Here is a 24,070-nt window from a genome sequence, read left to right on the forward strand (position 1 = left end):
AGTACAGTGTTAGTTGGTGAGCTTAAAAATTTATAGGCTTAACTATGTTGAGGTAAATTCTTTACAATCTAGTTTGCTGAGCATTTTTATTGTAAAAGAGTGTTGTAAAATAACTTTTATCAAAAAAGATGTTTTAAATGTTGTGTTTGCATCTATTGGATGATCAAATGATTTTTACAATATAGTTTATGTGCAAATCACATTAACTAATCTCCTTATGTTAAACCATCCTTGCATCCCAGGAATAAATCCCATTTGATAATGGTATATGTTCTTTTTAATGTGTCACTGGATTCAGTTCACTGATATCTTATAAAATAATTTTGTAACTATATTCATCAGATATATTGGCCTATAACTTTCTCAAAAGCACATGTAGCAAAAGCAAAAATAGCCAAGTTGGAATATATCAAATTTAAAAGCTTCTGCAAAGCAAAATAAATAATCAACAGAGTGAAAAAACTACCTATGGAATGGGAGAAGATATATTCAACCTTTACATCTGATAAGCATTTAATTTTCAAAAAAGGGACTCCAATAACTGAATAGTAAAAAATAATAACCCATCTTAAAAATAAGCTGCTAAGTCACTTCAGTCGTGTCCAACTCTGTGCGACCCCATAGACGGCAGCCCACCAGGCTCCCCCGTCCCTGGGATTCTCCAGGCAAGAATACTGGAGTGGAGTGCCATTGCCTTCTCCTAAAAACAAGCAAAGGACATAAATAGACATTTCTCCAAAGGCATACAAATGGCCAATGGACCATATAAAAAAGTGTTCTACATCACTAATCATCAGGGAGGCAAATCAAAACCAAAATGAGACATTATTTTCATACCTGTTAGAAAGGCTTTATCAAAATAGCAAAAGATACAAGTATTGGAAAGGACGTGGAGAAATTGGAAGGTCTAGATTCATTTGTGGGTATGTAAAATGATTTAACCACTACGGAAAACATCACGGAGTTTAAATATAAAACTATCACATGATTCAGCAGTCCCACTTGTAGATGTATATTGAAAAAAGCTGAAATCAGAATCAAAGACATAGCTGTACATGTGTTACTCACACCATGCAAGATATGGAAATAACCCAAATATCTACTGACAAATCAATTGATAAAGAAAATATTGTATATACATATAACCTAATATTATTCACTCTTAAAAAGAAGGAACCACGTGGATGGATCTGAAAGACATTATGTTGATTAAAATAAGCCTGTCACAGAAGGACAATTACTGTGTAATTGTACTTACATGAGATATCTAAAAAAAATAAAAATCATAAAAGCAGAAAATGCAAGGTGATTGTCAGGGGAAGAGGAGAAAGGAGAAACCAACAGTTGTTCAATGGTTTTAAAGTTGTAGTTATGCAACATGAATAACTTTTGGAGCACTGCTCTGCAACTTAGACCCTGTACTTAACAATGTGGTGTTGTGCCCTTAAAATACATTGAGAAGGTAGACTCTATGTTAAAAATTCTTACTAAAATTCACTAATTAATTAAAAATAAAATCTAGTTTTCATGCTTTTTCCTTGAAAATCTCACATAATTTAAGTATATAAGTAATATCTATAAATGTTTTACTTCCAGACTTAGGAAACAAAAGTCTCTAAATCTTTCTCTTGTACTGTTTCTTATAAGATGGCTTTGAAAATTCCATAAACAAATGTAGTAAGGCTGTACTGCTATACCTTATCAAAATTGCATTTCTGATTTTAACAGCATATTGCTAACATAATCTCAAAATTATTTAAAAATATTTACTTTGACCTGCAAGTGTTTGAAGGAATAAGTAAAATAAAGTGAAAACATGATTTCATGAACTGTTGATAATTAAATGAACAATATGACAAAATTTTATTAAATCTTCCAGTAAAATTTTTCACAAATTTCCATGATGGTAGATAGTGTGATTCATTCATGAAAGAAACTATGGCTAGATGTTTCAATTTTGTAACAAAGATTTATTTGGAAAAATATATGACCAATATTAAAAGGAAATTAAAATACAGAGTTGAAATTAAAGTCTTTGTCATAAGCATTATAAAGGACAAGGACAAGTAAAGTTTTCAACTACTTGTCCTAAAATTAATTTCTAACAGGAAGTTAATAGAAAACTGGTATTTAGCATAAATATATAAAAGGAGTAAACAAATTTTCATGGACCTTATCTAGGTCATTAAACTGATTTTCCTTTTTTTCATTTTCTACCTTAGAATTTTATTTTAAAATATTTGTTTATAAAAGTAGTTGTCCTAGCCAGACACAATATAGTACAAATATGCTAGTAGCCATGGCCTGGATAAGATCCTCCTTCTTCATTGGATCCATTCATATCCTCATGTACACACTGATTGAAAGAGGAATAAGATTACTGGGACAATGTTTTGTTGCTGTTCAGTCCATCAGTCATGTCTGACTCTTTGCGAACCCATTGACTGCAGCACGCCAGGCTTCCTTGTCCATCACCATCTCCCGGAGCTTGCTCAAACTCATGGAGAAGTCAATGGCACCCCACTCCAGTACTCTTGCCTGGAAAATCCCATGGACAGAAAAGCCTGGTAGGCTGAGGTCCATGGGGTCGTGAAGAGTCAGACATGACTGAGCGACTTCACTTTCACTTTTCACTTTCATGCATTGGAGAAGGAAATGGCAACCCACTCCAGTGTTCTTGCCTGGAGAATCCCAGGGACAGGAGAGCCTGGTGGGCTGCCATCTATGGGGTCGCACAGAGTCGGACACGACTGAAGCGACTTAGCAGCAGCAGCAGCAGCTCAAACTCATGTTCATTAAGACAGCAGTGCCATCCAACCATCTCATCCTCTGTCATCCCCATCTCATCCTGCATTAAATCTTTCCCAGCATCAGAGTCTTTTCCAATAAGCCAGTTCTTTGAATCGGGTGGCCCAAGGATTGGACCTGCAGCTGCAGCATCGGTCCTTCCAATGAATATTCAGGATTGATTTCCCTTAGGATTGACTGGTTTTGTGTCCTTGTTGTACAAGGGACTCTCAAGAGTCTTCGCCAACATCACAGTTCAAAAGCACCAATTCTTTGGTGCTCAGCCTTCTTTATGGTCCAACTATCACAACTATACATGACTACTGAAAAGACCATAGCCTTGATTTGATGGACCTTTGTCCGTAAAGTAATGTCCCTGCTCTTTAATATACTATCTAGGTTGGTCATAGCTTTTCTTCCAAGGAACAAGCGTCTTTTAATTTCATGGCTGCAATCAATATCTGCAATGATTTTGGGGTCCAAAAGAATAAAGCCTCTCACTGTTTCCATTGTTTCCCCATCTATTAGCCATGAAGTGATGGGACCAGATGCCATGATCTTCGTTTTTTGAATGTTGAGTTTTAAGCCGCTTTTTCACTCTCCTCTTTCAATTTCACCAAGAGGCACTTTAGTTCCTTTCACTTTCTGCCATAAATGTGGTGTCATCTGCATATATGAGGGTATTGATACTACTTCCAGCAAACTTGATTCCAGCTTGTGCTTCACCCAGCCAGCATTTCACATGATGTACTCTGCATAAAAGATAAATAAGCAGAGTGACAATATACAGCCTTGATGTATTCCTTTCTCAATTTAGAACCAGTGCATTTTTCCATGTTCGGTTCTAACTATTGCCTCTTGACCTGCATACAGATTTTTCAGGAGGCAGGTAAGGTGGTCTGGAATTCTCATCTCTTTAAGAATTTTCCACAGTTTGTTGTGATCCACACAGTCAAATGCTTTAGCACAGTCAATGAAGCAGAAATAGATGTTTTCCTGCAATTTTCTTGCTTTTTCTATGATCTAACGGATGTTGGCAACTTGATCTCTGGTTCCTCTGCCTTTTCTAAGTACATCATGAACATCTGGAAGTTCTCAGTTCATGTACTGTTGAAGCTGAGCTTGGAGAATTTTTAGCATCATTGTGCTAGTGTGCGAAATGAGTGCAATTGTGTGGTTGTTTGAACATTCTTTGGTGTTGCCTCTCTTTGGGACTGGAATGAAAACTGAACTTTTCCAGGTCTGTGGTCACTGCTGAGTTTTCCATATTTGTTGCCATATTGAGTGCAGTACTTTAGCGGCATCATCTTTCAGTATTTGAAATAGCTCAGCTGGGATTTCATCAACTTTACCAGCTTTGTTCATAGTGATGCTGCATAAGCTCCACTTGACTTTGCACTCCAGAATGTCTGGCTCTAGGTGAGTGATCACACCACCATGGTTATCTGGGTCATTAAAACATTTTTTTGGATAGTTCTTCTGCGTATCTCTGCCATCTCTTCTTAATACCTTCTGCTTCTGTTAGGCCCATACACTTTCTGTCCTTTATTGTGCCCATCTTTGCATGAAATGTTCCCTTGGTATCTCTAATTTTCTTGAAGAGATTGCTAGTCTTTCCCATTCTATTATCTTCTTCTATTTCTTTGCACTGATCACTGAGGGAGGCTTTGTTATCTCTCCTTGCTCTTCTTTGTAACTCTGCATTCAAATGGATATATATTTCCTTTTCTTATTTGCCTTTTGCTTCTATTCCTTTCTCAGCTATTTGTAAAGCCTCCTCAGACAATCATTTTGCCTTTTTGCATTTCTTTTTCGTGGGAATGGTTTTGATCACTGCCTCCTGTACAATGTTATGAACCTCCATCCACAGTTCTTCAGGCACTCTTTCTATCAGATCTAATCCGTTGAATCTATTTGTCACTTCCACTGTACAATCATAAGGGATTTGATTTAGGTCATACCTGAATGGCCTGGTAGTTTTCCCTGCTTTCGTCAATTTAAATCTGAACTTGGCAATAAGGAGTTCACGATCTGAGCCACAGTCAATCTTGGTCTTGTTTTTGCTGATTGAATAGAGTTTCTCCATCTTCAGCTGCAAAGAATATAATCAATCTGATTTCCATATTGACCATCTGGTGATGTCCATGGGTAGAGTTGTCTCCTGTGTTGTTGGAAGAGTGTGTTTGCTATGACAAGTGCATTCTCTTGGCAAAACTTTTTTAGCCCTGCTTCATTTTGTACTCCAAGGCCAAACTTGCCTGTTACTCCAGGTATCTGTTGACTTCCTACTATTGCATTCCAATCCCCTATGATGAAAAGGACATCTCTCTCTCTCTTTTTTTTTTTTTTTTGGTGTTAGTTCTAGAAGGTCTTTTATATCTTCACAGAACCCTTCCGCTTCAGCTTCTTTGGCATTTTTGGTCGGGGCATAGACTTGGATTACTGTGATACAGAATGGTTTGCCTTGGAAATGAACAGAGATCATTCTGTCATTTTTGAGACTGCATCCAAGTACTGTATTATTAAGATGACAGAGTAGGAGGATGTGAGCTCATCTTCTCTGGTGATAACCCCAAAATTTCAACAAGCTGCTGAACAACCACTGACAGAAGAATGTTGGATCCCACCAAAAATTATACCCCACATCCAAGGGACAATGCTTGAACCCTGTCCAAAATCTGGGCTCAGAGAAATTAGCATATAAAGGGTTCTCAAAATATAAGAGTCCCTGAAAAACTTAGACTAATATGAGATGTAGACAGGCATAACAGATCGACTTTGGAGCAAGGAGAATGAATAGTCAGTCCAAGCAAATTGAGAAAGAATCCCAAAATAGCCACGCATGGCATGTGTACCAGAGGGAGAAAGTGTCTGAGTCTTTGTCTATAGGTAGCTCATTTGATCGATGCTACAGGAGTACTTTGTGTTCTAAATATTACAGTTCAGCTGTAACCAAAAATTCATCTTTAGCATCTCCTTCCCATCATTTTCCTTTCATCAAGTAAAAATGTTTAAGTAGGACACTACATTTTTCTTAAAACTTCATGAGAAAATTAGGAGATATGTACAGTCATGACAAAGGATTTCAAGCAGTAAGTGGAGAATAGCCCATGATGTGTTGTGGGTGCCAGGGCAGTCGATGTTTCAGGTGGCTTACTTCTCTACCTGCTGCAGAGAAAGGTTGATGTACAGCTATTGGTCCACTGACTACAATGCAGAAGAGAGAAAAAGAATGATATTATGGTATTAAGCTTATAGGATACCGCTTGGCTGTACTGTGGGACCAAGAATCCCAAATCATTGAGGAGAGGAAATTTGCAAAGGATTTAATTTCCTGTATAAGCAAATGGGAAGACAGGACTCAAAATAGCGTATATACATCTGCCAAAGAAACAAAATCATTTTCATGTTATATGGAACATTTCACAATCTTGTAATTAATCTTTCAATCTACTTTTAATATTTAAAGAATTCTATCCTTCCTATATATGAAAACTGCTTTTGTTTATTTTTTAATTAATTGATCATTTCTTAGCATTTTCTGATTCTGTTGTTTCTGAAAAAAGCTTAGTTTTAAAGTTGAGTATGGTGTGTGTGTGTGTGTGTGTGTGTGTGTGTGTGTGTGTGTGTTAATCACTCAGTCATGTCTGACTCTTTGCAATCCCATGGACTGTAACTCACCAGACTCCTCTGTCCATGGGATTCTCTAGGCAAGAATACTGGAATGGCTTGCCATTCCCTTCTCCAGGGGATCTTCCCAGCCCAGAGATTGAACCTGGGTCTCCTGCATTGCAAGCAGATTTTTTTACCGTGTGTGTGTGTGTGTGTGTGTGTGAGTGTGTGTGTGTGTGTATTCAATACATACGAGTCTTTCTAGCAGAATCTTCCACAAAAAGAGAAGAGATGTCTTCATCCACTCCTGCTTCATTTTTTGCGATACAAGTGTATGCTCCCGTATCTTCATAGCGCACATTGCTAATATGAACCTCACTGCCATTTGCTGAAAACAGAAGGCAAATGCAACTTGTAAGCTACAATTTCAGCTTTGCTACAGTCATTTCTGATTACACAGTCAAACAGTTCACTTAGCTTGTCCTAATTAAACTGTTTTCCTTCCTACTGCCATGCTTTGGAGACATGCTAAGTTATTTCTAATGCATTCAAATGTTGCATAAATTGGGCTGTCATTCTATTACAGAGATCCAAATACTACTTATCAAAAGCACACACAGTATGTTTTATATTCATTTCATACTCCCTACCTTGCATAAGAAGTGCTACTTGTTGATAGCTATAATTTCATTTCTGTATTTATTTTTAATTTTCAGGATCCACTTTGTCCTCAGCTTTTACAACGGTTTTAATTAATACCAATATGATTCATTTACAGAAAATACATGTGAAAATGCATGTCATAAAGGAATTAAGTGAGCTACATCATATAAGTATAATGCCATTCCATTGAGCAAGCATATTATTGTGTCTGCATTATACATTAGGAATTATTAGGTATAGGGGACAGAAAGAAAATATACATAATTCCTTTGAAAGATTCTCAGTTTTTTTCAAGAAATATACCTAATCTAAGCAATATTATCATATGGAAATTGATATCATCATTGTCAACCAAAGGGTTAAGGGATTGATTAACCCAATTTTTAAATCTTGGTAAAAGAATATTTGAAGCTAATCCCTGAATAATGAGTTGCATTCCTCAAAGTGTAAACAAGGGTATAATTACCCAGTTACTATACACCGGCAGAACATGAAGTACTTTTACATATGTGTGCATGCTCAGTTTCTCAGTCTTGTCCAACTCTTTGCAACCCCATGGACTTCAGCCTGCAGGCTCCTCTGTCCATGGGGTTTTCCAGGCAAGAATACTGGAGTGGGTTTCCATTTCCTTCTCTACAGAATCTGCCCAGGGATTGGACCCTCATCTCCTGGCAGGTGGATTCTTTACCACTGAGCCATCTGGGAAGCTTTTATATACAGTATCCCTTAATAATCCCAGAAAATAACTAATTATCAGATGAGGAATCTTAAGCTCCTAGAATAATCTTATGCAATTTACTCCCCTCAAAGATAAGGGCTGGACTTCTGTTTATCATGCCTTAAGTGTCAATGCTTTTAGTGCTCATTTGTTTAGGTTTGCATCTTTTCTTTTACTTTCTTTTCTTGTGTGTGTGTGTGTGTGTGTGTGTGTGTGTGTGTGTGTGTGTGTGTGTGTGTGTGTGTGTATGTGTGCATGTTTATATGTGTATTCCATGTTATCCAATCATGGGGATACCATTCTCTGTGTGCAGTAAAAAGGAGCATGACTCTTCCTGATAGAGATGGGGATCAAATAATCAGAGTGGCTATTTTGGTAAAGAAGGTAAAAAATCAATGGGAAAAGAGCTTAAATGTCATCCCTATGGGGATATGGAGAGGCAGTGAGTGTTTGAGGAAGGCTAATCACTGAAATCACTCAAACCTCTTTCTCTTACAAATATCACTGTGCACTTCCATTCCATCATTTGTTGAGAATCACTTCTCCAAAGCAGTTGGCAGGTTTTTGTGTTTGTTTTTGCTTTTCTCAAAAAGGCCAGATGGTAAATATATTAAACTTCGTGGGCTACACAGTCTCTGCGCCAACTACTCACCTCTGCCATAGCAGCATGACAGCAGCCAAAGACAATATTTTTAAAAATGTGTATGGCTCTGAACTAAAAACAAAAACAGAAAACAAGCAAAAATATTGCTGTATTTACAAAAATAGCCAGCTTTCCAGATTTGGTCTGGGGTCCTTCATTTGTAAACCCATGCTCTAGAAAATGGGGAGGAAACAAAGTATCGATATTTAAGCCCACACCAGCTTCTTGTTTTGTGTGAACCATGCTGCTGCTGCTGCTGCTAAGTCGCTTCAGTCGTGTCCGACTCTGTGTGACCCCATGGACTGCAGCCTACCAGGCTCCTCTGTCCATGGGATTCTCCAGGCAAGAGTACTGGAGTGGGGTGCCATTGCCTTACCCTCTCCAAAGACCACACACTTAACAAGGTGAATTCTCTAGAACTTTTGAAACACCTAATTTAATTTATTCTTCAAATTCTCTCTTCCCAAAATTCTTATGTTTTTCTAACTTATGTGTTTGTCTTTCCCTCTTTTCCTACATTAGCTAGCATTTCTAGATATTTTCTATTCTATAGCCAGAGCTACCAATTTCCTGGTTCATTTATCATCCTGGCACATGTGGTTTCAGAACTAGAACAAGGTGACATCCCCTGCACCCACTTTTTGAGTATATTACTAGACTATTACATAAGGAAATTTACAAAATTTCAAATTCACAATATTCAGTTTACAGAATGTTACTCGACCTTTACAGTTAGATGCATTTCATACCCTACTTCACTTTTATTTCAAATCTTTTTTCTTTGTTTAATGTTTCCCAGCAAATAATAACTTCTTAATTTAAGCAGGTGGTCTTCCTCTTTAAATCATTAAATACATATACATGATTAGAAAGTGAACTCAAATCATTTTACAGTACATAAGTTTAAAAAGTGCATCACGCTATACATTTTAAATTTACACAAATTTTTAGGTCAACTTTATTTCAATAAAAGCTAAAAAATAAAGAAATTAATCCAAACTTCCTGTTTTCATCAGCATCTTCATTTTTATTTACTTCTCAAAAGAAACTTTCTCTGCTTCATTCCAAGATCATCCCCTCCTTCTTTCTTGTTGATTTTCACAACAATTTGTCCATCTTTCCCCTGCTCCATTGTCCACATATCTTTCTCTTTACCTATATCCTTTCAAACCAAAACAAACTGCCCAAGAAGTAAGAAATAACTTCACCAGTCCTAAACCTTTTCACCAGAAGCTACTACCTTTTCTTTTTCCACCTTTCAAAATTTTGAAAGATATTTTTATTCCTATCTTTCATTTCTAAGGACACAGCAAACTGATTTTTTACATATCACAGGGACAAACTAATCACTAACCAATGACTATATTTTAATGATCTTCCTTGACTGTGCATATAGCATTGATGAACTCTTTCCCAGTTTTGGCTTTCTTTTCTTTCCTTCTGTAACATCATTTGTTCTCTTCTCTTTGCTAATTATTAGTCTCCTTCTGATATTCTCTTGATTTGGCTGCCAATAAAATATTTCTTCTTTTCTAGAATTTTATTTCTCATAACATCCCTTCCATTTACATAGTTATTCAGTTAGTGCCTAGACTTAGATTTCACATAGAAGTGACAAATAAGCATCTTATGAATAAAGAGATAATTAAATAACCATAGAATTTGGCAACATGTTAACATACACAAAGCCACATGGAAATTCACACTCCTGTGCACCAATTCTTCTCTTAGGCTGTGCTCCCAAATCAACTTTTATTACTTGTCATAGCCTCTTAAAACTTAACCTAATTTCTTTTATTTTAAAAAATGATAATAGCTGTTTTACAAATGTCCTCATTCTTTCTAAGTTGAGTGAAGACTGTAACTAACTCCCCAAATTTTCCTTCTCATATAAAGGGCATCCCAGGTGGTCTTAGTGTAAAAGAACCTGCTTGCCAATTCAGAAGACAGTAGAAACATGGGTTGGATCCCTGGGTTGGGAAAATCCCCTGGAGGAAGAAATGGCAACACACTCCAGTATTTTTGCCTGGAGAATCCCATGGACAGAGGTGCCTGGCAGACTATAGTCCATTGGGTCATATAGAGGCAGAGACAACTGAAGTGACTCAGCCCACACAGCACACACACATTTTTAAAACAAGGCTATATTATGTTTATAGAATATGGTTTGCTGCTATCAAGTGGGCAAGAGATTGCAAAATCAGAAGCTAATTAGACTTTTACTCAATTTGATTTCTGTTAATCAGATCAATCTTCTTCTCAGATAATAGACACCAAGATACAATCAGAGAAGTAAACATGTAAATTTTTTTTTGCCTATTTATAGTAACATAAAATTGTTAGGATTCAGCTTTGAAAGATCAAAAATACTCTCATATGCCATTCTTGATTTTCAAAAATAGATAAGTAAATATTTTTAAAAGATTTATTTATAAATGTATGCTAATAAATTGCATTCACTCTCTAAATTGAATGGTAGTAGTAATATATTCATACAGAAATAAGGAAAATATATTCATTTCTAACAGTGTGAATAGAAGGAATTTAAAGGCATGGAATAAGGAATGTAATGCCATGTAACAGATACGCCAGTAAAATGACTGTCCCTGGGTTACTCTTGACAACGGAAATAAGATCTGTAAATTTTTTTACTTACTAAGATAATCAAAATACATGCAATTAATTTTTCATTATTTTGATTATTTGATATGATAAAGGTTATCTGTTTTTTACATACCACACATGTGTGGTTATTGTAATCTGTATAATGACTAATCACAACTAAATATTAGATTATTATAACATGTAGAATATTTTATATATTAGAATGCAAGAAGTTCATCACTTTAAAACAACACAAATGTGAAACATATTTAGCAACATTTTGATTTTTTTCTTTGTTCATTTGCAAAGTGTGCTGTAAAATATTTCCTAAAGAATTTCTATATTTTTGACATATTTTGTAATACATATTTTAATGTATGATTTAAACATTTAAATTGTCTCTTCAGAAATGTATTTAATGAAGGAATTCAATTATTCTGTTCAGCATATCTGCTATAATTTACAGGATAAGTTTTAGAAGAAAAACAAATTAATATTTTACTTATAAAAATAATGACATATCTAATCATTATGACAAAACTATTATTTAAAACATTAAAAGTACTAAAGGATTGTTTCAAATATAATGTCTTAGGTACTAACATAACTTTTTTCATATTCATGGCACACATTGCCACCAAGTATCACTTTCTCTTTTTTCCAAAGAATGTAAAATGTGTTATAAATTTTAGTATGAAATTTCTGCATTGTTATTTAAGAGAAAAAATGCAAGTAAAAAGCACCTTGAAGTGTGAGTTGCTTGGACAGCTTTGGTGTAATATCGATTCCATTCTTCAGCCAGCCAAGTTGAGGATTTGGTATGCCTTCTGCATGGCACCTAAGGCTTGCAGTAACTCCAGGTTCTCGGGCCTGACTCTCTGGATACACTCGGATTACTGGAGGGACTAAAATTAGAAACGGAAAAGAAAATGATTAGTATCCATATATGCCACTTGATTTTCTGGAACAAAGAAAAATAGCAATTGTATATGCCACTTGATTTTCTGAAACAAAGAAAAATAGCAATTGTATATGTTAATGATGTTATGCATTTCTATAAGGTCTCAGTTTGCAAATCTAAGTAATTTAGTATCCACTAAAATGTGCCAGTGGTCCCTGGACAAAAGCTGTTCTGAGACTGTACCAGGTGAAACACAAGGTGAGCCCAGGATATCTTGTTTCAATAACTAAAGAGGTCCTTAAGGAATGAGAAAAACATATCAAAAAATACAAAACTAGTTTAAAGGGGCTCTCATTTACCAAATACAAAATAACTTGAGCATTAAGATAATTACCAGTTATGAAGGAGTATAAAAATAAGACTCTAAGAATTCAGTTATATAATAAATGAATAAGCACTTAAATGGGAGAGAAGGAAAAGTTTTTCCTTGCTATAGCATCTTAAAAAAATTACAATAACAATTCCACTTATGGTACATAAGACTCCAAATAGCAAAAAAAAATCTTGAGAAATAAGCATGGAGCTGAAGGAAACAAGCTTCCTGACTTCAGACTATACTACAAAGTTATAGTCATCAAGACAGTATGGTACTGGCACAAAAACTGAAATATAGATCAATGGTACAAGACAGAAAGCCCAGAAATAAACCCAATTACCTATGAGAACTTTATATTTGACAAAGGAGGCAATATACAATGGAAAAAAGACAGCCTCTTCAGTAAGTGGTACTGGGAAAACTAGACAGTTATTAATACATCCAAAAAATGAAAATAGAATACTTTCTAAAACCATACACAAAGATGAACTCAGAATGGACTGAAGATCTAAATGTAAGACCAGAAGCCATAAAACTCTTAGAGGAAAACATAGGCTGAACTCTCTTTGACATAAACCACTGGACGATCCTTTATGATTGACCTCCTAGAATAATGGAAATATAATCAAAAATAAACAAATGAGACCTAATTAAGCTTAAAATCCTTTGCACAGCAAAGAAAACCAAAAACAGGTTGAAAAGACAACTCTCAGAATGGGAGAAAATAAAAGTGAATGAAACAAATGACAAAGAATTAATCATCAAAATATGCAAGTAGTTCATGCAGCTCAATACCAAAAATACAAACAAACCAATCAAAAAGTGGGCAGAAGATCTAAACAGATATTTCTCCAAATAAAACATACAGATGCCCAACAAACACATGAAAAGATGCTCAATATTGCTCATTATTAGAGAAGTGCAAATCATAACTACAATAAGGGATCACCTCACACTAGTCAGAATGGCCATTATCAAAGAATCTACAAACAATAAGTGTTGAAGAGAGTGTGGAGAAAAGGGAACTCAATTGTACTGTTAGTGGGAATGTAAATTGATACAACCACTATGGACAACAGTATGAAGATTCCTTAAAACACTAGGAATAAAACTACCATACGACCCAACAATCTCACTACTGGGCATATACTTTGAGGAAACCATAACTGGAAAAGACACAGGTACCCCAATGTTCAGAGCAGCACTATTTACAATAGGTAGGACATGGAAGCCATCTAGATGTCCATCAGCAGATGAATGGATAAAAAAGTTATGGTACACGTATACAGTGGAATATTACTCAGCCATAAAAAGGAGAACATTTGAGTCAGTTCTAATGAATTGGATAAACCTAGAGCCTGTTATACAGAGTGAAGTAAGTCAGAAAGAGGAAAAACAAGTATCGTATATTAATGCATATATACGTGATCTAGAAAGGTAATACTGATGACTCTCTTTACAGGGCAGCAGTGGAGATGGAGATATAGACAACTGACTTGTGGACACAGTGGAGAAAAGAGAGGGTGGGACAAATTGAGAGAGTAGCATTGAAACACATAAACTACCACACATAAAACAGATAGCCAGTGGAAATTATCTCTGTTACACAGCAAACTCAAACCTGGTGCTCTGTGACAATGTAGAAGGGGGAGATGTGGTGGAAGGTTGAAGGAGGGTTCCAGAAGGAGTGGACATATGCATACCTATGGCTAAATCATGTTGTTGTATGGCAGAAACCAACACAATATTGTAAGACAATTATCCTCCAATTAAAAATAAATTAATACAAAAGTTAAAGAAAAGAATTTAGGATAATTCCACTTATGGCACACACACAAAATAAAATATTTAGAAATAAATTTCACCAAGAGGGTACAAGACTTTTACACTGAAGACTACAAAACATGTTAAAAGAATTTAAAGAAAACCTAAATAAATGGAAAGACATCGTGTGTTCATGGACTCAAATAATTAATTGGTGAGATAATAAGAACTGGAAAGATGGCAATACTCCAAAATTGACCTGTAAATACAATGTAATCACTATCAAAATTCATAATTGATTGTTTTAGTAGAGATGGAAGAGCTAATCCTCAGAATAATAGGGAAGTACAAGGCTCCCCAAAGAGACAAAGGAATTCTTAAAAAGAAGAATGAAACTGGAACTCTCATATCTCCCAATTTCCAATTATATTACAAAGGTACAGTAGTCAAAAAATGTAGTACTAGAAATAAGATACAAATACACATCTACGAAATTAGATAAGGAACACGGAAATAGTTCATATATCTATGGTCAACTCATTTTTGACAAGGATGCCAAGAAAGAGTCTTTTAAAAACTGATGCTAGAATAAATGGATATCCACATGCAAGACAATGAATGTGGACCCCTACGTCACACCTGAATAAAAATGAACTTAAAGTGAATCAAAGACCTAAATGCAACAACTAGAACAATACAATTTTCATAAGAAAACACAGGAGTAAATCTTCATGACTTTGTATTTGACCATGGTTTCTTAGATATGACCCCAAAACATTAGCAACAACCACAAAAAATTAGACAAATAGGACTTCATCAAAATGAAAAGTTTTGAATCTTCATAGGACACTACCAAGAAAGTATAAGTACAACTGAAAAAAGAGAAAACAATGCAAATGATACCTGATATGTGACTAGTATCTGGATCATATAATGAACATTTACAATTCAGCAACTAAAAAGCAAAGAGCCTTTTCTGTACAGATAACAAAATCATCAAATAAAAAGTCAACATACAGAATGGGAGAAAATATTTGTAAACCACTATCAGATAAGGAGTTAAGCCAAAATATTCAGAAAACTCGTACAACTTAATAGAAAAAATTGGACAAGTCATCTAAACAAGCATTTTTCCAAAGAAGATATACAATGGCAAACATATTCATGACAAGGTGCTCAACGTCACTGATTATCAGGGAAATGCAAATCAAAGCCACAATGAGATAAAATTTTACATTTTGTAGGATGTCTGTTATCTACGAGATAACTGCTGCTGCTGCTGCTAAGTCACATCAGTCATGTCCAACGCTGTGTGACCCCATAGATGGCAGCCCACCAGGCTCCCGTCCCTGGGATTCTCCAGGCAAGAATACTGGAGTGGCTTGCCATTTCCTTCTCCAATGCATGAAAGTGAAAAGTGAAAGTGAAGGTGCTCAAGAGATAACTAAGAACCTCCAGATGTTAAAGCTGGATTTAGAAAAGGCAGAGGAACCAGAGATAAAATTGTCAACATCTGTGGTGGGGTTAATGGTGACCTCCTCCAAGAGGGTTTATGCCATATCCAGGTCTGGTGTACCCAGAACCCCTGCCCCTGTGGCAGGCCACTAGTGGCCCATACCTCCACAGGAGACACTCAAACACTCAAAGGTAGTTCTGGATCAGACTCTGTGAGGTCTCCTGCTGTGCACAAGGTTTGTTTGAGCCCTTCAAGTGTCTCTGGCAGGTATGGAGTTTGATTCTAAACGTGATTTTTCCCTTCCTACCATCTGGCTTGGGCTTCTCCTTTGCCTTTGGACGTAGGGTATCTTTTTCTGGTGGGATCCAAAATTCTCCTGTCAATGGTTGTTCAGCAGCGAGTTGTAATTTTGGAGTTTTTGCAGGAGAATATGAGCACACATTTCTTCTACTCTGCCATCTTGTATTGATCAAAATGGCTCATTTGCCTAAGTTTACTTAAATAGTAATTGGTGGAATCAGCAAAAGCACTCAGACAGTGTGACTATAGAATTCAGTTTTATCTATTGTGCTATACTGTCAAAATGTAAATACTGGTGTTTTCATAATGAGTGAAGTAAGTCAGACAGAGAAGGATATATATGATATTCCCTATATGCAGAATTAGCACTGTGACTTTGACACAGGTCCTTTACTTCTCTGAACCGTCATTTCTTCACCTCCCTTTCCTCCATTAATCCTTGGAAGCTGGTCCTGATGCCATTACTAATGATGTTCCTCAGGCTAAAGCAGCCACTCCAGTCCTCTTTCTCCTGTGGAAAATTCTTAAAGAGATGAAAATACCTGGCCACCTGACCTGTCTCCTGAGAAATCTGTATGCAGGTCAAGAAGCACAGTTACAACTAGACATGGAAAAACAGATTGGTTCCAAATTGGGAAAGGAGTACGTCAAGATTGTATATTGACATCTGCTTATTTAACTTATATGCAGAGTACATGCTAAATGCCAGGATGGATGAAGCACAAACTACAATCAAGATTGCCAGGAAAAATACCAATAATCTCAGATATGCAGCTGACACCACCCTTTTGGCAGAAAACGAAGAAGAATTAAAGAGTCTCTTGATGAAAGTGAAAGAGGAGAGTGAAAAAGTTGGCTTAACTCAACATTCAGAAAACTAAGATCATGGCATCCAGTCCCATCACTTTATGGCAAATAGAAGGGGAGACAATGGAAACAGTGCGAGATTTTATTTTAGGGGGCTCCCAAATCACTGCAGATGGTGACTGCAGCCATGAAATTAAAAGATGCTTGCTCCTTGGAAGAAAAGCTATGACCAACCTAGACAGCATATTAAAAAGCAGAGACATTACTTGGCCAACAAAGGTCCATATAGTCAAAGCTATGGTTTTTCCAGTAGTCATGTATGGATGTGAAAGGTGGATCATAAAGAAAGCTGAGTGCCGAAGAATTGATGCTTTTGAACTGTGGTGTTGGAGAAGACTCTTGAGAGTTCCTTGGACTGCAAGGAGATCCAACCAGTCAATCCTAAAGGAAATCAGTCCCGAATACTCGCTCATTGGAAGGCCTGATGATGAATCTGAAACTCCGATACTTTGGCCACCTGATGCAAAGAACTGACTCATTGGAAAAGACCCTGATGCTGGAAAAGATTGAAGGTAGGAGGAGAAGGGGATGACAGAGAATTAGATGATTGGATGGCATCACCGACCTGATGGACATGAGTTTGAGCAAGCTCCGGGAGTTGGTGATGGACAGGGAGGCCTGGCGTGCTGCAGTTCATTGGGTTACAAAGAGTCGGACACAACTGAGCTACTGAACTGAACTGAACTGAACTAATCAAGTGATGGTCTGAAAAATGTCTCACATAAAATTGAAGGATTAGTGATTGGCATAACAACTCTTTAACCTCAGTGACAAACTACACAGTAATAGTAGGTTATTTTTCTCAGGATACATATTATGAAATATAAATGAGGATTGATTTCAGCCTGAATTAAAAAGTCAATAATCCTCCAGAGAACATTTCAAGCCATTTGTTGCAGTCATTTTTACATAGGAAGTGCACTCTATGAACTTGTTTTTCCTTTCTCTGGGCAATGCATGTAAAAAGAAACCTAGGGGACCAACGGGTTCCTACATTGGATTGAGAATCCAATGCTTATATTATCATGAAAATCCTTAAATCAACTTCCTCATAGTTTAGACAAAGGGTAATTTTAAAGTTGTCTATTCACTGAAAATTTCCTAACAATATTGGATGTCTCACAAAAATATTTCAGCAATTTAAATGGTTGACTTTAGTACTATCAAATAATATCAATATTTGTATTATCAAATAATATCAATATAGTATTATCAAATAATATTAGTATTAAATATCAATATTTATTAATATTGTATGTATGTACATACGAACACATTAAATGGTTAAGTTTAAGTTTATATATTATTCAGCTTTACTCTACAAATATAACTAAGTTTCTGTCATTTAAAATGAAAGATATATAAGAAGACCTAAATATTTGTATTTTGTTTATGAAAAAATTTTAAGTATAAAATCTGATTTTCTTGTCTTAAGATTATAATTGAGAAATATTTATTAACAACTTCTTAGTGTAGCATGTAGTTCTAGGTATCATTCTCACATGCTCAGTTTTACATATAAACATGTTGAGTGACTGCTGAGACTACATCTGGAAATTAGCGTAAGGGACCATGGGAAATAATTGGCCTAAGTTGTCTTATCTGGTAGTGATCACAAAATAAGTGGTCCCAGAGAAGTATCTACTAGAATGCAAGTACTGGGAGTAAATAGAAATTCTGAATTTAGACACCATATAGTCATATAAGGTATATTTGAGATCCCTAAAAAATTGTATTTTAAAATGCCAAAGTCAAATAAATCATTAGTTCATGTATAGTATTTTCAGAGAGGTACTACTAATTCACTTCAAACGGATGTAACCTCTCAAGGAAAGTGAACTATTTATTTTATCACCCAGTTAAAATAAATAGTATCACCTTGTGACTAAACTGAACTAATATTTATCTAATCATTATTAGGGCATAAACAGTAAAAAAAATCAGATGCTTTATATATATGGAGGACTGGTAACTCTAAGAATACATAGATAAGGCTATATTTTAGCTAATTATAGAAATCAGAAATAGAAATGGGTCTCTGATACTAGAAAGTATTAAATTAAAAGTAAAAAACAATGAGTTAAAGATAATAAAGTATGATCAGTATAGTTATGTTTCTGGAAACTTCTAGAATCAGTTATAAAAGATATATGCTCAAAACCATGAAGTATTTAATGATAATAATAACAGGTTTAAAACTGAGTAATAAAGGTCTATGAATATATTTCTTAAAAACCCATAGTAACTTTATTGGATGAGAATAAATCAGTATTTTTCACAATGTTTGGAAATATCTAATGGAATCCTTTTAATCTAACAATCTTTCTAACCTAATAGTGAGTGTGTGCTCAGTCGCTTAGTCATGCCGAATTTTTGCAACCCTATGGCCTTGGGGCCCACCAGGCTCCTCTGTCCATGGAATTCTCCAGGCAAGAACACTGGAGTGGATTGCCATTTCCTGCTCCAGGGATTCTTCCCCACTCAGGGATCAAACACACATCTTGTGCAATGGCAGGCAGATTCTTTACCACTGAGCCACCAAGGAAGCCCTAATCTAATAGTAGAAATGACCTAATGGAAGATTTATATACCTCTGTAACACTGAGGTCTACCTTTCCGTCCTCCTTAACTTTTCGTTCTGTGATCTTCCTTTGGCAGCTGCTGCACTATTGCCAAAAAGTATGGCACATCCCAGGTATTTTGGAAGTCAGACTTTATAGTGAGGGGACAGAAATCACTGACCCAATACCCTGACTGCATTCTAACTGAAAACAGAAGTGAATTTAAGGTGAATTCTCAGGTCTGCTGCTGCTGCTACGTCACTGCAGTCGTATCTGACTCTCTGCGACCGCATGTATGGCAGCCCACCAGGCTCCCCCGTCCCTGGGATTCTCCAGGCAAGAACACTGGAGTGGGTCGTCACTTCCTTCTCCAATGCGTGAAAGCGAAAAGCAAAGCGAAAGTGAAGTCGCTCAGTCATGTCGGACTCTTAGCGACCCCATGGACTGCAGCCCGCCAGGCTCCTCCATAGGATTTTCCAGGCAAGAGTACTGGAGTGGGGTGCCATTGCCTTCTCCATTGTCAGGTCACAGGGATGTAAACAAATAAACGTTGGATATCTTTTTCCTTTTCTTGATGCCATTATTCTCTATTCTTTGGAAGGATCCTATCACTGCTCTTCCACAAATTTTTCATACAGCTGCACTGCTAGAAAGGCTTGTAAGAAAGCTTAAGGGTAAGAATATAAATGTCTCTGAAGTAGTATAGACTCACAGTGGCATCTGGATTGTTCTGTTTGTATTATGACTTCCTTTGTCATTAAAGCAACTTTCCTATGAAAAATTACAGACCAGGTTTAATAAATATTTTAAATTCTACTGAGCTTGTCCAATGCCTTTTGTCTCTGACATTATTAAAGCCATCAATTTCTCTTTAACTTTGTCCCAAAGCAATCTCTTTATATTCATGACTTTCACACTGCTTCTTGTCAATATTACAAAACTCTCTGATCACATTATTACAGCCTTCATAAAAGTGTAGAGTATGCAACAAACATTGGAGGCAAAATATAAATTAACAGTAACACACTTGTGGTCATAAGTTTTTCTGATTTTTTTTAAAAAAATTGTTAGATCTTCCCATTTTCCTAGAGAATTGTAACAAATCACAACTATTTCAGCCATTTTGAAAGGGATAGCAGTTTGTCCTAGTTTAATTAACTCAGATCTAATCTATCAATCCTTAAAATTAGTAGTGGCCCTTGTAATCCCCAATTTCAAAATCTGGAAAGCCACCATTTTCAGAAATGCTCTCTGAAGCACAAAAGAAAACTAACATATTCAAGATAATATGTAAGATGCTATTTTTCTAAATCTATGAAAAAATAAAATAGGAATTAATGAAAGAATGATTTTAATGGTGATACATGATAGATGCTGTTTTTTCTTTCTTAAATGTTATTTACTTTTATATAATACATATGCAATTTAAAGTTTGTCAAGAGATCTCAAATTAAATACTTGACTGTACAATGAATATATTATTATAACCCCATCCAACCTAAAATTTGAATGTGTTTCTAGCACTTACTCTGTGTTCTAAGGAGCAATATATTCAATTTCTCTAAGTCTCACCTTCCCAATTTATAAAATTTGAAACCCTTTTTAGGATTAAATGGATCAAAGGGAACAATGTATGTTGAGTTTTCAACCCCTTGCTAGACTCAGGTCAGCAGGAAAATGTTGTATCTTAAACCACAACTTTCCTTTCCAGAAATCATTTTTTGTTTTGTCTCTTACAAATATAATCACTGAGGCTTTTTAGGAGAAACGGCAAAGGGATATAATTTCACTGTGGCTCAGATGTTCAGTGGTGTCTGCCTCTATGACTCCATGGACTGTAGCGCACCAGGCCACTCTGTCCATGAGATTCTAGGGTGCTATTTCCTCTTCTTCCAGGACATCTTCCTGACCCAGGGGTCCAACCCATGTCTCTTACATCTCCTGCACTGGCAGCTGGAGTCTTTACCACTAGCACTGCCTGGGAAGTCTACAATTTCATTAGTCAATACCAACACAAATTTTACTGCTTGGAGATCTAATTTAAAAAGTAGCCTAAATCCATGTATGGGTTCAATAGGAATGAAAACTATATTTGATCTATATCTGTCAAACCGAGAGAAAGAGAAATGAAAGCAAGACACACATTTTGCCAACTTGCTTAATGTTCAAGATGAGAAACAAACTTCTACATAATACGATATACTGAAAGATTTATTTCAAAGCCGTCTCTAAAAAAATAAAAAATTCTAAGCAGACCAAGTTACATCTTCTAAGCTTTTCCCCAATCACATTTATATCCCATTAGTCACAGAACCATTAAGTACATTCATTCCTGGCAAAACAGCACTTTGTGTGTGTGTGTATGGCTGGGAAGCAAAAAAAAAAAAAAAAAAAAAGATTTCATTAGAGCTTAAAAAGATAAGGAAAATGCATGTCATTCAATATAATTAAAATGCATGGCAAAAATTTTTATAAACGATTTTGGAAGGTTTTGTTCATAACTTTTCTTACAGCTATTATTCCAGCTAGCCTTATATTCTTCCATCATTTGTGTAAGCAATTTAAAAATTTGAAGAATATGGTAAAACTATAAAAAATACGAATCAGTTCTAACGAGGTGGATGAAACTGGAGCCTATTATACACAGTGAAGTAAGCCAGAAAGAAAAACACCAATACAGTATACTAACACATATATATGGTATTTAGTCAATCGGTAAAGATATCCCTGTATGCGAGACATCAAAAGAGACACAGATAAATAGAACAGTATTATGGACTCTATGGGAGGGGGCGAGGGCGGGATGATATTGGAGAATGGCATGGAAGCATGTCAATTATCATATGTGAAACGAATCGCCAGTCCAGGTTCAATGCATGATACAGAGTGCTCGGGGCTGGTGCACTGGGATGACCCGGAAGGATGGGATGGGGAGGGAGGTGGTAGGGGGGTTCTGGAAGGGGAACACATGTACACCCATGGTGGAGTCATGTCAATGTATGGCAAAACAAATACAATATTATAAAGTTAAAAAATAGAAAATAAACTAATTAAAAAAAAAACTATAAAAAATAAAACACCTTGCACCAAACAGGATTACTTAAGAGGCAGAGTTTAGATCACAATCTGGAACTAACTAGCTTTGTGATTTTGAGAGACATAGTCCAGCTCTTTTGGTGCCTATTTCTTCATTTCAAAAGTGAACATTATAACCAAATAGTGTGTGATGTTACTTTAAAATATAAAATGCCTTTGAAGATGGAGGAATGGATTCATGGTAAAATTGTTAGTGCAAGAGTTGATAAAAACATTTTCAATAGAGGTGGTGAAAATTAAAAATGTTAAGTAACTTTGCTCAGGGATTTTATCATAAACTAATTTATGTATATAAATATTTGCATAATATATATATTTGTTTTCATATGAAACTGAAGTTCACTACATGAACTTATATGCAGAATACATCATGAGAAATGCTAGACTGGATGAAGCACAAGTTGGAATCAAGATTGCCAGGAGAAATATCAATAACCTCAGATATGCAGATAACACCACCCTTATGGCATAAAGTGAAGAAGAAATAAAGAGCCTCTTGATAAAAGTGAAACAGGAGAGTGAAAATGTTGGCTTAAAGCTCAAAATTCAGAAAACTAAGATCATGGCACCTGATGCCATCACTTCATGGCAAATAGATGGGAAAACAGTGGAAACAGTGTCAGACTTTATTTTTGGGGACTCCAAAGTCACTACAGATAGTGACTGAAGCCATGAAATTAAAGGACGCTTACTCACTGGAAGAAAAGTTATGGCCAACCTAGACAGAATATTAAAAAGCAGAGACATTACTTTGCTAGCAATGGTCTATCTAGTCAAGGCTATGGTTTTTCCAGTAGTTATGTATGGATGTGAGAGTTGGACTATAGAGAAAGCTGAGTGCCGAAGAATTGATGCTTTTGAACTGTGGTGTTGGAGAAGACTCTTGAGAGTCCCTTGGACTGCAAGGAGATCCAACCAGTCAATCCTAAAGGAAATGAGTCCTTAATATTTATTGGAAAGACTGATGCTGAAGCTGAAACTCCAATATTTGGCCACCTGATGTGAAGAACTGACTCACTGGAAAAGACCCTGACACTGGGAATGATTGAAAGTGGGAGGAGAAGGGGATGACAGAGTATGAGATGGTTGGATGGCATCACCAACTCAACCGACATGAGTTTGAGTAAACTCTGGGAGTTGGTGATGGACAGGGAGGCCTGGCATACTGCAGTCCATGGGGTTGCAAAGGTCAGACATGACTGAGCAACTGAACTGTTCTGAACTGAAATGGAGTTCACTATATATATGTAATATATATTATATATATTATCAACATGAAGTAATTTCTTAAGAAACTACCTCACTGATCTTAGAACTATTTTTATATATACCAACATACTGAGGATTATGAGTATAATTTCTTAACTGCAGGATGAGCTTCTGAATAGAAATTTTAAATGCAATCCTCCTGTAGTTGGAGATAGTCATGTCAAAGTGAGACATAATATTAATTTACTGAAAATGTGCATACACTTAATTTGGAAAGGATCTCTTGAATAAATCAGCAATAAACTTTGTTTTGATCAAGCATTATTTTATGTATACTTTACCCATGACAACTGTCAAAAAATCCTTAAATTGCAACACTACAAATAAAAATGTAGTCTTAAAAATTATATAATAATCATACTGAACATAATTCTCATTAAACAAAGAGAAAATATATGACCATTTCTGATTAAAACAATTCATTATTTAAATTTTCAACATTTTCATTCTTAA

General features: G+C 35.8%; 1 protein-coding gene across 5 annotated transcripts in view; it reads right to left on the bottom strand.

Annotated features, from left to right (window-relative positions):
• Nucleotides 1-24,070, bottom strand: part of FSTL5 (follistatin like 5) — a 780,511-nt gene that overhangs the window by 128,403 nt on the left and 628,038 nt on the right. For 3 of the 5 annotated variants that reach the window (XM_081538294.1, XM_081538297.1, XM_081538293.1), the window contains exons 9-10: nt 11,771-11,932; nt 6,653-6,787 (exon numbers count right to left, since the gene is read on the bottom strand). In XM_081538294.1, coding sequence (XP_081394420.1) covers nt 6,653-6,787; nt 11,771-11,932 — 297 coding nt within the window. The remainder of the gene's footprint in view (nt 1-6,652; nt 6,788-11,770; nt 11,933-24,070) is intronic. The other 2 variants (XM_081538299.1, XM_081538298.1) reach the window with 1 other exon arrangement.

Source organism: Giraffa tippelskirchi, chromosome 11, assembly GCF_054371585.1.
Source record: "Giraffa tippelskirchi isolate mGirTip1 chromosome 11, T2T-mGirTip1v1.2.pri, whole genome shotgun sequence".
Lineage (NCBI taxonomy): Eukaryota > Metazoa > Chordata > Mammalia > Artiodactyla > Giraffidae > Giraffa > Giraffa tippelskirchi.